General features: G+C 45.0%; 2 protein-coding genes across 3 annotated transcripts in view; one reads left to right on the plus strand and one right to left on the minus strand.

Annotated features, from left to right (window-relative positions):
- The window catches only part of COLQ (collagen like tail subunit of asymmetric acetylcholinesterase), a 76,821-nt gene extending 66,623 nt beyond the window's left edge, over nt 1-10,198 (plus strand). For both annotated transcript variants that reach the window (XM_030329010.1, XM_032594667.1), the window contains one exon: nt 10,010-10,198. In XM_030329010.1, the coding sequence (XP_030184870.1) occupies nt 10,010-10,145 (136 nt within the window). In that variant the 3' untranslated portion in view covers nt 10,146-10,198. The remainder of the gene's footprint in view (nt 1-10,009) is intronic.
- Nucleotides 725-14,041, minus strand: EAF1 (ELL associated factor 1). The gene is made up of 6 exons (XM_030329012.1): nt 13,442-14,041; nt 11,470-11,564; nt 9,476-9,612; nt 7,108-7,298; nt 5,220-5,453; nt 725-2,429 (listed from the first exon to the last, which is right to left on the minus strand). The coding sequence occupies exons 1-6, from the start codon at nt 13,821-13,823 to the stop codon at nt 2,383-2,385; spliced, it is 1,086 nt and encodes a 361-aa protein (XP_030184872.1). The 5' UTR covers nt 13,824-14,041; the 3' UTR covers nt 725-2,382.
- Between the last annotated feature and the right edge of the window lie 24 nt (nt 14,042-14,065).

Genomic DNA, 14,065 nt, shown 5'->3' on the forward strand with positions numbered 1-14,065 from the left:
CCAGAGCTCAAGCAAGAGGAAGGTCAGTACAGACAGCACTCCAGTGGGCAGAAAAGAACAGAGGGAGAGTCCACGAAGATGGCACCTACACAGCGTCAGGACTGGGGCTTGGCGGGGGAGAGGGAGGGAGGGACTGAGAAGGCACAGAGGCACGAAGAGTAAGTCCAATGAGGCTGGCACGAGGTAACTCAGAAGTAGTAGTCTGTGGGGCCAGATTCTTGATTTCCAAAAAGACAAGATTCCTTATTCTGGTGGGTAAAGCTGGAGAGCAGGCGGTGGGGGTTGTGGGGAGGGAACCACCGAAGGCTTCGTGCAGAGAACAAACTGGAGCCAGCTGGAGGCTAACCATGCAGGGCCAGGTAGGACGGGTGACAGAGGAAACGAGCCCAGAGAGCTCGACTCACCAAACCCAGTGCCACATGCAAGCATTTCTTATAGAAACAAACATCTTGACCCGACATGTGAAAAACCACAGTTCTATCTGTATAAATCAAGACTTTAGGAGGAAAAAAAAGAGAGTGAGGCTTAAATAGATTATTTTTAGTTCAAGTTCCTGGAACCTGCCCCAGCTTGAGCAAGTTAAAAGCAGTGAAACAATTCCCACATCCAGTAACAATTCAAGTCTCCCAATCATGACCTTTACCTTCCCTGAGCTGTCATTAGCAAGGAATTATAAAGCAATTATCAATTCATTATGAAGAAGTTCCTACCTGCCATTAAATCCACCGAAACCTCACGATGGGCTGAGAACCCACCGCCGAGTACCAGTGTGTCCCCATTACCTACACGTGGGGGGGGTGGCGGTGCGAGTGTGCCACCGGATGATGGCTCCCGACCCACATCTCCAGCTCACTGGAGTCACTGCATATGAAACGGGGGACTCCATAAGGTGCAACTCTCACCAAGGCCCCCACCACGAATCATCTAATTCCTTTCCAGGTCTAGACTGCTTCCATCCACTAGCTGGGGAAGCAGAGGCCATCTCTGAGTGGAAGAACCCAAGGAAGGAAAATCATTTTCAATGTTCTTAACACCCATTGAACCAAAGCAAATGGAAATTTCTCAGGACATTCAAATTGTATCCATTCAAATTATAGAAACAGGCTACTCCATACCAATCACAGGATGATTTATCACACATTCACTCAATATGGAACATTTACTAGTGACCAGTTTCCTGTAACAACAGATTCATTTGGAAACTGCACACTGCAAAAGGCAATCTTGTGACTTTCTTCTAGTTTATCAAAAATACAAATCAGTCTGGGAGTCAGGCACAAACAGTGGTACAAAAGCATGAAGAGAAATACCTTATCTAAGAATGTGCTCGTTTCATATTGCAGAACCCCTATCTAGATTCTGGTTTTTGGAAGCCTGCTGCTGGTTCTTTTGCTCAGAAAGGTTCCTTCACTACACCTCTCTCCCACTCCTACCTCCCCTTACTAAAATTCACTGAACGGGAAACACTCAGTATGGACCTACGTGGAACTAAAAGCCCCAATTTAATTGAATCTCATGTGTCAGCACAGTGGCTGCTGGTTTAATCTGCTCAGCCAGCCTCGTGTATCTAGGGACTTTTTGGATCAGAATTTGAGCCGGAAGCGCCCAACACTTCATCTTTGGGAATCCAATAAAATCTCTGACGTACAACTAGAAGTCCCATGAACAAGAATCTCCAGTTCCAGTTAATAAGATTCAAGGGCGGGAGCAGCAGGAAGAGCTGGGGCGGGGGCAGGAGACGGGCCACGAACCAGATGTGTGCTTCTCTTTCCTCACTTGTAAGTGAGGGGGCTGAACTCGCGGAGCTCCGGGGTCCTGCCCAGCAGCCGCTCTAGGACTCCCTCCTCAAGTCCATCTCTACACAGGCTCGTCAAGCTGGGTCAGACAAAACTTCCTCACCACTTTGTCTCAACAGTTTAAAGTGGTTGTAAAATACTTCTATGCTGCAGTCTGAGGTCTCCCTCTCTCCCCTACCCCTCAAAGACCAGGTTTCATTTCACTGGTGCAGACCACCTGGCCAAACTGGTGGCTGCTGAGGTTTAAAAGTGAATCACTGGCCTGGTTAAGATGATGGCCTTTGAGTAACCTAGACCAGGGCACATGTGTCTGTTTTTCATGAACAGTGTTAACCAAATAGCAATAGAATTCTGTTAGTTCTTCTATAGATCTACTTTGCAACATGAGATTGTTCAAAAATTACATGAGAAAATCACCCATCACCACTAAGTTAAAGACTTGAGTATCTGAGACCTCCAGAGCCTCGAACTCCTGCTACAGTCACTGATCCACAGCACGTCCCTCTCGGCAACGGGCTCCATGCGAGCGCAGCCGGGTCCGGCAGCAGATCTGTGTACCGAGACGCTGATTTTGAAAGATCTGGCTCTAGTCATCACTGTCACTGCCAGACTCACTCAACTGCAAGTCATTTCCTACAAAACAAAAACCACAGAATCACACCAAAAGTGCGCAATTTAAAAATGACTTCCCCACAATTCTTTGTTTCACCGCCTTGGTTATCGCACTATAGTAAAACAAGCCAATTCAACTTAATTAGGGAGGAAAACCGATTTGGCTCAGTGACAAAACTGACGCAGTCAACGTTTTTAAAGAAATGCTATTCTTGATATCTGCAAAGCACAGCGATGCTACGTACTAGGATAGAACAGGGGGAAGCAGGCCAGACAGCTTTTAAATGTGTTAATAAATAGCAAAAAAGTATAAATAACCGATTCACCATCTAGAATCGTTCACATGAAGTTGCTAAAATAACACCGAGTTAGGCTTCCCGTCAAGGAAGCCGAATACTGTTTATACCAGTAACCTGCTAATCCAGCATCCCCTCCTGTTCAGTTACTTTAAACCTCAACTCTCAACTGAAGAGCTTCAATTACTTTAGCCTCAGATTTTTGTTTAGTGTGCAGAATTCAGGTGTTAGGAGTAAAGAATAGAAGTGCTCAGCGTTTTAATCCGATAGAGTAACAGGACCCAGTTGATAGCACTCAGATTATAGCAAAAGTGAACCGCTATACGACTGGATTGCTACTCCTAGACCAGCCCTTCTCAGTTTGTGTGGAGGACCCCGGGGTCCTTGAGACCCTTTCAGGAGGGTACTTCCTCTTCTAACTACACACCTGTGTGAGGCCAGATTTTCTTCATATACATCAACCTAGACAACTTATGGCAACAGACGGAACCCAGGTTTCCACTAAGCTAGATCGTAAAGAGATTTGCGAAATTTTAAAGCAATGTTACTCTCTTACTAAGTATTTTTTGATTGGAAAAATTTGTTTTTCATAAAAATGATACTTTTGCTAACATGTGACAGTTTATTATGTTATTTTAAATGAATTACTGGATAATTTAAATATTTCAGTTTTAATTTCTAATGGTAATATTGAGTGGATATAAGCCACATACACAAAGCTCTTTGGGGTGCTCAATAATTGTTACAATTAAGAGGTCTGACACCCAAGAATGGAACAACTACCGTTCTAAACTTAAGGAAGGCAACAGGGGCCTGGCAAGAGCTGGTAACTCCCAATCAGCTAAGTTGAGCACGATCTCTTAAAAAGTAAGATGATGTGCTTTAACAGATCAGTGGAACTGGAGCTGGAAACCTAGTTTTGAAATTGCTTATATAAAGTTAAGGTCTTGCCACTTGAAGAGCTGCAGATCAGGATGACTTGGTGCGCAATAAAGAGCTAAAAGGATTTTAAGATACTGGTAAGCAGATAACACCCACTGTGCCTTTTTTTTTTTTTTTTTTTTTTTTTTTTGCTCTTTCTTTCTAGGAGGAAAGAATAATTTGGCATTGACTGGGCAAACTCGAGAACTGAGTCAAAGCCACAGTAGCTATCTGGCACTATTCCACTAGGAATACCAAATTCCCGGGGCGCCTGGGTGGCGCAGTCGGTTAAGCGTCCGACTTCAGCCAGGTCACGATCTCGCGGTCCGTGAGTTCGAGCCCCGCGTCGGGCTCTGGGCTGATGGCTCAGAGCCTGGAGCCTGTTTCCGATTCTGTGTCTCCCTCTCTCTCTGCCCCTCCCCCGTTCATGCTCTGTCTCTCTCTGTCCCCCCAAAAATAAATAAACGTTGAAAAAAAAAATTTTTAAAAAAAAGGAATACCAAATTCCCAATATGAAATTTACTACTCCTGGCCAACTGAGAATAGCACCAAAGCATCCCCTGACATCCAGAATGTAGGCCCAGAAAATGGGATAGCAGACAATATCCTCAACTGATATCCTAACAGTGTTCAACTCACTCAAGTAGCGTTTCTCCACCAGGAGTGGTCTTGCCCCCCAGAGGGTATCTGGCAATGTCTTGAGATATTTGGGGTTGACACAACTGGGGACAAGGGAGAGAGAAGGGCATCTACCGGGTAGAGGCCAGGAATGCTCTTAGTCATCCTGCAATGCACTGGACAGCCCCCATGACAAAGATTTATCTGCCCCACAATGTCTGTAGTGGTGAAGTTGAGAATTACCTTCGCCTGGTCCACTGTAGTAGGGTTAACTAGGTTAGCTTACCAACTATTGCCTCCAGACCTTCCAACCTCCTCAAAGGCAGTCATGCCAGATGAAAGCATTCATTAGGATACTGGAGAGAGAAGGGCATAGGGAGCAAGCACTCTCCCCATCTCCAATACGAAGAAATCTGTTTTTGTTCTTGTTTTTCTCTCCTTTACTTTAGTATCAACTGCACGGAGAGCCACCCAGATATAGCAATGTCCTTCCTCTTCCTCTTGCCAAAGGCTAGTTGGTTTCCAAATATACACTAATGGCTCAGGTTCCAAAGTCTATGGGCTGCAGGACACCAGTCTGGACAACTGTGTTCTTGGGAACTGTAAAAAGACCTAGAAGCAGGGGACACTATAGTGGAGGGCATCGCCCCTAAAGCCTGTAAAGCCTGGTAAATGCAAAAACAAAGAGCCGAGCTGTTCATGTTTCAGCATTTTCGAGAATTCACAAAAACTAATTTGTGCCAGTGGGTGAAAAAAAAAGAACAGATTTTCTAGTTTTGTGCTTCCCCAACACCCCCGCCCCTTTTATTTTTTTTAACTGTTTGGTAACTTCTTCCTGCTCCAAATTTTGTCAGGATGCTTTCTTATGCCTTAAATATCTTCTGGTTTACAGACTCGGGTGTAAGATATATAGAAGCTGCATCTCTAGTCTGACATGCCACGCCTCTCTGAGCCAGAAAAGGGAGAGCACACTTACTGAGGGTGTTCATGAGCTGGTTGCTTCCTTGTGGCCGGCTGGTTCCATTGGCAACGGCCGGCCTGCTGTTGTAGGGCTGCTGGTGTGCAGGCTGTGGAGGAGACGCCGGACCGTTGTCCTCACCCTCGCTGCTGGAGCTGTCATCATCGCTTCCCGACGAGCTCTCAGAGTCTGAGGAACTGCTCCCACTGCTGCTGCTCATCTGCTCAATAATGTCAACTTCAGCCCTCAGCTCTGGAATAAAATGACACGACAGGGGTTAGCCAGCAACCACTCTCAAGGCCGCAAGCTGCCTTCTGTAAATAGTGAATTGGCAAAACCAACAGCAATGAGGAATGACTAAAATTCCTGCTTCTTATTCCTTAAAAATGTATAAACAAAACGACTAAGACCAAAATGAACAGAATAAAACTGTCTTCAGAGAGACAGCGGAAACATTAACTTCACCCCAAATAACAAAAAAGAAAACTGTTTCAGATAATGATGGTTCTGTGTAAATTAAGCCTATTTGCCTTATCTACTTAAAAAAACAAATACTGTGAATTATGGGATTAAACACCAAATAAGAGAGATATTATGCTAAAGGGTTGAAAAATATTTGACTAGGGATTGGAAGATCTGGGTGCTTGTTTTGGATCTGCCTCTAACCAGCAGTGAGACCGAGGTGGGAGTCAATTATTTTTTTCCAAGACACTTTGAAAAAATAAAAGGCCACAGCAGACAGCCTCTGAGGTCCTTTTCAGCTTTCCTGTCCCACAAAGGAACTGAGGCATGCAGGAGGAACCATGGTAACGGAAGGAAAATGGGGAAACAACATGCCTCCTCTGCCCTCTGTATATATTTCACTGACAGCCATGCCTGCCAGGTATTACATTTTTTTTATAGACGTACAGCAGCGAATGAAAAACATGTTTACCTAACCCTTTCAATGTCGGTGAATACATTAAGGATACCTCATAGGATACATCAAGAAAGATGCCAGATTTTCCTGTCCAAACATACCATGTGATTTTAAACACGCATTTTAGGCGTAACTGTCAATCACTAACCACTCATAGTCCAATTCTTGTTCAACTAAAGTGAAAACTTTAACAAATAGCATTCCAATATCCCTGAGGAAAATCAAAATCAAGAACAAAAACAAAACAGGAGGCTTAATAAGCGTGCACCACGCAGAGAATGATTGTTTACTGAAAGCACTTCTATGAGGCAGAAGAGGCAAACTTCTCAAGTACAACTCTATCTTTCCCTGTTTACTACTGCTACAGATTTCATTGTGTTTCATAAAACTTTATAAATCTGAAATACGACAGCCTCGTAACTTCCTGAGAGTCTGGACAACGAAAACCACCCCCTCCCTGTATGAGGAGAAAGCCAAAGTGAGAACCCGACCAGACCTCTAGGTCTTTCTAGGCCATGTCCATTTCCAGGTCCCATGGCACTCTCATGTTTACACACTTTGTTAGTACAAAGCAATGGTCCTGGTATTTTAAATATCCCTCTGACCTAGATACTATACTAACACTGACACACCTGGTTTTTACCCCAACACCTTGGAATTCTCTTCTCCCAAAACCTTAAAGGCACAGCATATAGACTTTTGGATGACAGTCATGCTTGTTTAAATCCTGGGCCTCTGAACAGAAAGCTGCAAAGACAGCCACAACTCAAGTCACTCGCCTGGACCTCCCTTGTCAAACGAGAGAAGTGGTAACAGTCCCACCTCCGTCACCTCTGGAATGGTGAACTCTGCAGATTATTTTTTCAATGGCAGAGAATGCCCATGCCACCAGTGCCCATGTGATGTCAACATGATAGCCTTGTGATCGCCACAAAAGCCTCAACACCCACCTCCCAGTGGCTATCAGTTCCAGAAAATGCTCCCTACCTCTTTTGATGTCATCCAGCTGAGGTTCAGGTGAAGGGTTATCTTTCGAAGGAGAAGTTTTGGGTCCAACTGGAGGCTTTGTCGGAGCTCTGAATGGCAGAGGTGGTGGAGGTGGTGGCGGCTGAGATGGCTGTGGGGGACGAGTGGGCTGCTGTTCCATTCGGGCTTGGATTTTACTGCTCCCCTCAGCTCTAAAATGAACAACAGACATTAAATTGCAGGGCCAAAAACAGTGCTCCTCAAATCTGTTCAGGTAACCAAGTACCTAGAGGTCTCTGCACAATCGTGCTTCTCTACACACTACTTCAAAATACTGATGTTTGTCACTTTATCCCATGAACTACTCACTCAACAACTGCCTACTGCATTCCGGTACTGCACTACGCACCAGAGATACAAAGATGAATAAAACAGCCCTCAAGAAGCTCACATTTTATAACAAGCAAATAAGACCGATATGCAGGACACAACGTGATCGTGAGAACCCATTTTACCAGCAGACAATAGGACTACTTGACTCGTATACGGTATAAAGTTATAGTCACAAGTATATGAGTTACTACAAAAAACCAGCTCTTGAAATGCTGGCTAGTTTGCAAGTTTTCCCACGATCTGTTTACTGCCTGTTCATCTTGTCACGCGCCAGCTCTTGCAGGCGGACAAGCAAAGCATCCCACCCCAACGGGAGAAAATTCTATTCACTAACAATTTCTTTTGTAAACGGATGAGCCCACTTTCGGCTTTTGAACTTTGGTGGGCACACAAATCGCCTGAGGATCTCATTAAAATGCAGATTCCAACTTAGCAGGTCCTGAAATTCTGCACTGTAAAAAGCATCCAAGTGATCCAATGCTGCTAGTCCATAGATGACAGCGAGTAGTGAGAGAAATGCCCACAAACATCATCTGTTGGGGAATTAACAGTGGCACCTGGTTCGGGGAGGTAATTAATACAAATCTATCCCAGGCAGGAGAGGAGCAGGGGGCTTGGACGTGCATGCCCAGGCTAAGGGCTCTGTTCTGATGCTGGACTCCGGTTCACAGGCTCATGAATCCGCAGTCTCTTCGTGTGTGTGTGTGTGTGTGTGTGTGTGTGTGTGTGTGTGTGTGTGTGTGGTTTTTTTGTTTGCTTGTTTTTACAGATAACGATAGTACCTTTCTAAATGTTATTTGTAAAGTTAGGTAGGATAATGCATGAAAGCATTTAGCATAGTATTCAGTAACCCCTCGATAAATGGTAGCTACTTTTTTTCTGGAATGAGTAAATGAAGAAGCATAAACAGAAAAATATCAGGCTATAACACTCTCTTTAAGAATTTAGGGCTGTATTGGGGCGCCTGGGTGGCTCAGTTGGTTGAGCGGCCGACTTCAGCTCAGGTCATGATCTCGCAGTCCGTGAGTTCGAGCCCCGCATCAGGCTCTGTGCTGACAGCTCGGAGCCTGGAGCCTGTTTCGGATTCTGTGTCTCCCTCTCTCTGACCCTCCCCCGTTCATGCTCTGTCTCAAAAATAAATAAACGTTAAAAAAAAAAAAATTAAAAAAAAAAAGAATTTAGGACTGTATCACAATTGCTGTATCACAATGTAAAAAACAGACCAGTGGGTTGCTTCTATTCATAGAATGAATTGTGACTTTAAAATTTAATTGGCTTTGTGTTACAAATGTAAAGCCTGTTGAATTAAAGATTAAAGAGAACTCACTATTTACAAAAACAGGCAGAACTTGGGGCGCCTGGGTGGCTCAGTCGGTTAGGCGTCCGACTTTGGCTCAGATCATTATCTCAGTTTGTGGGCTCAAGCCCCGCATCGGGCTCTGTGCTAACAGCTCAGAGCCTGGAGCCTGCTTGGGATTCTGTGTCTCCCTCTCTCTCTCTCTGCCCCTTCCCTGCTCGTGCTCTGTCTTTCTCTGTCTCTCTCTCTCTCTCACAAAAATAAACATTCAAAAGAAATTTTTTTTAATTAAAAAAAATTTAAAAAATAGGCAAAACTTTATTTTAGTGTTATAAATACCTCAAATGCATCTTGCAAAAAATTAATGTTTTTAATCTAATTACAAGTCTACAAGTTTAAATCTTATCCCCTTAGGTGGTACTATTTGAACAATCATGAAATTAATAAAATAGATTTAATTATAAAATACATCCCTTTCCCCTGTGGCTTCCACGTTTCAGGTCTTAAAAGCTTTTATTTCTTTTTATTGCATTTGAGGAAGTGGTATTTTACTGACTTATTGAGAAGACACAGGTAGAGTTGTTGATATTATCGACAGGACACTGAATACTCAGATGCTCATATCCTTCTAAAATAACTGAAGAGATAATGCAAAGATCTAGAAACCCTGTATCAATCTGTATCTGGTCATTCACGTACCTTGTTTTCTTGACCTGAATGCTGCTACTGAGTTTTTCCAGCACATATTCACCAGTGTCATGATTAATAATAAGCACACAGTCTTTCTGATAAGGCCGTTTGTTCCCCTTGAACACAGTCATTGGTGGTGTGGATCCCTGTATGCCACAAAAGTAGAAGATCAGACCAGACACACCAGTTATGAACATTAAAAACGAATTTACAAGTGGCTTCATGAGTATCAGAGCTACTCAAACAGAATAGAATGAACTGATTTCTATTTTAACTCCTCTGGCTTCCTAGGCAAAAAGAAAAGGGTTATAATATACAGCAAGAATCTATAACTGTGCAACTACTTCTCAGTAATCAAGAAAGGTAATATAAATTTTCAAAATTACCGTACATTTTTCTAAAGACTCAAAACATGTTACAAATAATGGTGAGGTATGAACTAGTAAAAACAGATTAACCATTACTTGGTATTATACTGAGTAGGACTTTTCATTGCAAGAAGTAAAACTAATACGTGATTTCTGTATTTCCTTGTAATTTCAGAGTCCAGGGCTTCCCCTCATGCCAAGTAACCAACAGAGTATTCTCTAAGGGCAGCTCATTATTCTGCTTGGCTCAGAGTAAGTACATCATGCCACTCACCTGCCTAAGCCCTTTAACTGCTAACCTGTTGCTCTGAGACCCAAGAATAAAATCTCTAAACCAGATACCTGGCCCTTCTGCCTCACCCTGTACCCCTAGCCCTAGGCTCTGCAGGATCCAGAGTAGAAGGTGGCTGGCCTCTCTCAGATCCTCATGCTCTTTCTTGCGGGGCTTTAACAAGGCTTCTGCCTGCAACATCCTGCCTCTTCCTCTCTTTCAATTACTCAACCTTCAAATCTGCTCAAAGGTCACTTCCTTAGAGAAACCTTCCTGATTTTCTAAAATAAATGGCTGTGCTTTTTATATTTATTTAATTCCAGATCATAAGCTCCCCAAGGGCAAGAAAAGTGCTTGTTTTCTTCGAGATTGTATTCTCAGTGCTTAGTAACGGGCCAACACATAGTAGGCGCTCAATTAATATTTGACATATATAGGATTTGATTGTATGGAATAAAAAAAAATTGGTTGGCTCCTTGACTCCTTATTCATAGGGTAAAAACTTAGAGTTGGAAGGGACCCTAGAGACCATTTATCTAACCCCTTCATCTTACATTTGGCAAATGAAGATCCAAAGGGAGATGATGTAATCTGCTAAAGGCAACATGCAATGAAATAGCAGTTGGAACGGGCAGACAAGTAATTTCTACTCAGCCTGAAGCTTCTTGTCCAGAGCCTTTTCATCCTATTACTGGTTACCAAGACCTTATTATGTTCCAGGACAGGGCTGTGACATCCAATGACACCTGCTCATTATGAGCATTTTGTCTGATCCTTCAGGCTGTGTGATTATAATGCTACTTTGGACAAAGCTTCAAAAAAAAAGTCTCTCTCCACAGGGGTTCTCAATTTAGCTTTTAATTGGGTTCCTCATCCCTAAATTAGCTGAATGCTCTGATCCTCTGGTGCTTGGTTGCAACTTTCAGTCTGCAGTCCGCCCTTTGCCTGATGTATGAAAGGTGTCAATTCTGCTCCTGCCTGTCTTAACTCCTGGTTTGGCTGTGCCACACGCCTAAACTGTTGTTGCTATAAGCCAACATGGCGTCGAGGGCTTTGCTCTTTGGAGCTGTGTGGGGGAAAAGCTAGGCCAATCTGAAAGAGCGGCTAGAGGGGCTAAGTATCCAGACAGGAACCTTGTCTACTTGGTAGCAGATGGGGGAAAAGGGAGCTTGGGAAAAATGGCAAAGAATCATTTTTACTCAAGCACTTGGGAAACATGAATTCCACCCTACCCCATCCCCCCAATTCCCTTTTTCCTTATGTTGGAATTTTAGAAATCTAAAAATTTTTAAATAGTAGGAAAATTCAAATTGCAATAAATAGAATATGAGGATTCACTGTGATTCCACGGTGCATAAACTTACAGGGATATGTGGCAGGGTAATTGTGACTTCATCTCCTTTGCCAACCTGAAGCTCTCCTTCACAGGAAGTGTCTATGGATGCTGGCTTAAAGTCATCTAAAGGGAAAAGCAAAAGAATATTTATCCAGCCGGTTACTTATACTAAGCCTCCTGGTCATTCTTGTTTAAGAATTAAAATTTTTTTGTGAGTCAGATAAATGGAAAAATACAATGTAGAATTTAAAAAACCTATTTCATTGTGGAAAAAAAGCAGAGAATAGTACAATGAGCCCCTGTGTACTGTCACCCAGGTTCAAGAAGAATTACGAACTCAGGGACAATCTTGTTTTCTCTATACCTCCTACATACTTTGCCTCCCATCCCTGCTGGATTACTTTGAGGGGAAAAAAAAAAAAAAGCTAGAATTCATATACCATTCTATTAAGCAAAGATATTCCCTTCTCCCAAGTGACACATGAAAATTAATGCCTTCTTAGCCAGAGGGGTTTTGTTAGGATTGTTGTGTACAAGATCAAAAGCAACAGAGCATATTAAAAAGATTCTGTGACTGTAACACCCTATATGAAACAGGAAAGCCCCAGTATCATATAAGCTGATTTCACTTTGCATAGAAACTGTCAACATTAGGATTTCCCACACTCAAGTTCTTATAAAAGTACAGAACAGATGGTTGAACTCTATCTCCAAAGGTTAATCCTGCCCATCTCTCTCAACTGCTGCTAACGTGCACCACGAACAGCCATCTTACTCCATTCTGACATAAACTGGCCTCACACTGCAGGCCACGTGCATATATGAAGTGTCTCACTTAAATTCCACATTGCTCTTCCCTCTACCAAAACATCAATTTAGTAAACTGCTCCGCAAACGATGCTCTTATCACATTCCCAATATCCTCCCTCTGAAAGAGCTGATCTGCTGTCAGTAGGAGACACAATAATGGTCTGGCAAGTGACCGCAGAAATATGGAACTTCATTATCTAACACGCCCTCTTCCAATGTGTTGAGTCACATTTATTAGCTCCTTAGACAAAAACAAGTCTTAACCAGCATTAGGGCTGACGGATACGAGAAGCTTGTGAATCACACAGAAGGATGCTCAGCCAGCCCATCCCTAAGAGCCAAAACTTTACCCAGGACATAGAGTGGACGTGCCTTCCCTCCACAGAGTCTATAATCATGCAGAAAAGGAAGGTCCAGCATAACGACTATCTGGACATTCTTGATGCCTCCTCTCCCCCGCTTCCAAGCATACATCAAGCTTTATCAAGGCTCACGCGTTCCAATTTTATTCTTCACTCACATGGGACTTGGTACTGAGTTGGGGTAGTATAGGTCACCTCAAAAGACAGCAGAGTCAAACGAGGTACAGAAAGCTGGAGGAGGAAGATGGATGGAGCGCACAGAGGATGCGGATTCTTTGGCTGCCAAGGGGATGAAGCGCAGGCTCAGGGTAACCAGAACAAAGACGAACGAGGAACGAAGGCTAAGGAACACAGGGAAGAGGAGAATGTAATAGGAGGGAGTCGATAAGGCTCATCGGCAAACGGGAAGAGTCCTTTAAACGTGGAGGACCCCGCTGGGGTCATCAGAAAGTGGGACGGATTACAGGGAGAAGTGGAGTCTGATGTGGGGTCACAGTCTTTTCGTAATAAAGAGGGGTAAGTTTCGAATAAAGCAGGGCTGGGTGGGCGGATGAAAAACAAAGGAGCCAATAACCTTCGGAAGAAGTAGTTGGGACCACAAGGCAGATGGGTAGTTGGGAGTGGCGAAGCGTTTGGTTTGGGGAGTGAGCTGGAAAAGGGGGGAGGGGAGGAGGGGGGTGGAATCGAGGTCCAGGAGGATCTGGGCGAAGAGAGAAGGGAGCTGACGTAGGCAGGAGGTTCCCTGGGCTTTGGAGGGACGAGGGAAGAGAAGAAGGAGTCGGGTTGGCAAGAGGCGGCGGAAGGGAACAGAGGGGAGGGCTGGCTTACAGCGAATGGTGTGGAAAGAGGCCCGCGGTCGCTTCTCGAAGCTCTCCCCGAGCCGCAGGCAGTGTTCCTCGCGGTCCAGCAACGGGTTCGCGGTTCCGTTCATGGCCCCCCACGAGCCTAGCGCCCGGACCGGCGCTCTCCTGGCGCGGCCGCGGTCCGAGCTTCCGGCGCCGGCGTCCGGGGAAACGAAGCTCCCGGGACAGCGCTCGGGGGCGCACGGCGAGCCGAGCCGGCGCCCACCCGGGGCCGGAAGCAGGTCCTCGCCTCTGCGGCGGGGTGGAGGAGGACTGCGCGGAAGCAGGGCCGCGGAGCTTCCGGCGTCGGGGAGGGACTTCTGCGTTCGTGACGGAAGTGGCGGGGGCAGTGGCGGCAGCAGTGCCATGGCCAAAGGATTCCGCCGGGAGAGGTCCTCGAGGGGGGTTTGTCCCCGGACCGAAGCTCCCTGATCCGGCTTCGGAGGCCGGGTCCGGGCTGAGGGCTGAGTGCGTCCGTCCCTACCCGTCCAGGTGAATGTAAGAAGTGATGACGGTGAGCCCAAGCGCGGCGAACTAGATGAACACGGGTCTGACAGCCAGTGTGGCCGGCTCTCCGCAGGCCGGGGCGGCCCGGGCGCCCTAGTTTCTC

This window comes from Lynx canadensis, chromosome C2, assembly GCF_007474595.2.
Source record: "Lynx canadensis isolate LIC74 chromosome C2, mLynCan4.pri.v2, whole genome shotgun sequence".
Classification (NCBI taxonomy): domain Eukaryota; kingdom Metazoa; phylum Chordata; class Mammalia; order Carnivora; family Felidae; genus Lynx; species Lynx canadensis.

Bases quoted from the DNA above. Each gene is read 5' to 3' on its own strand.
- EAF1 (XM_030329012.1), bottom strand. From the start codon at position 13,823: ATGGCACTGCTGCCGCCACTGCCCCCGCCACTTCCGTCACGAACGCAG. The intron at 11,565-13,441 runs GTAAGCCAGCCC...TTTTCCCTTTAG, and splicing joins CTCTTTCCACACCATTCGCT to ATGACTTTAAGCCAGCATCC. The intron at 5,454-7,107 runs GTAGGGAGCATT...ATTTTATTCCAG, and splicing joins GCTGGATGACATCAAAAGAG to AGCTGAGGGCTGAAGTTGAC.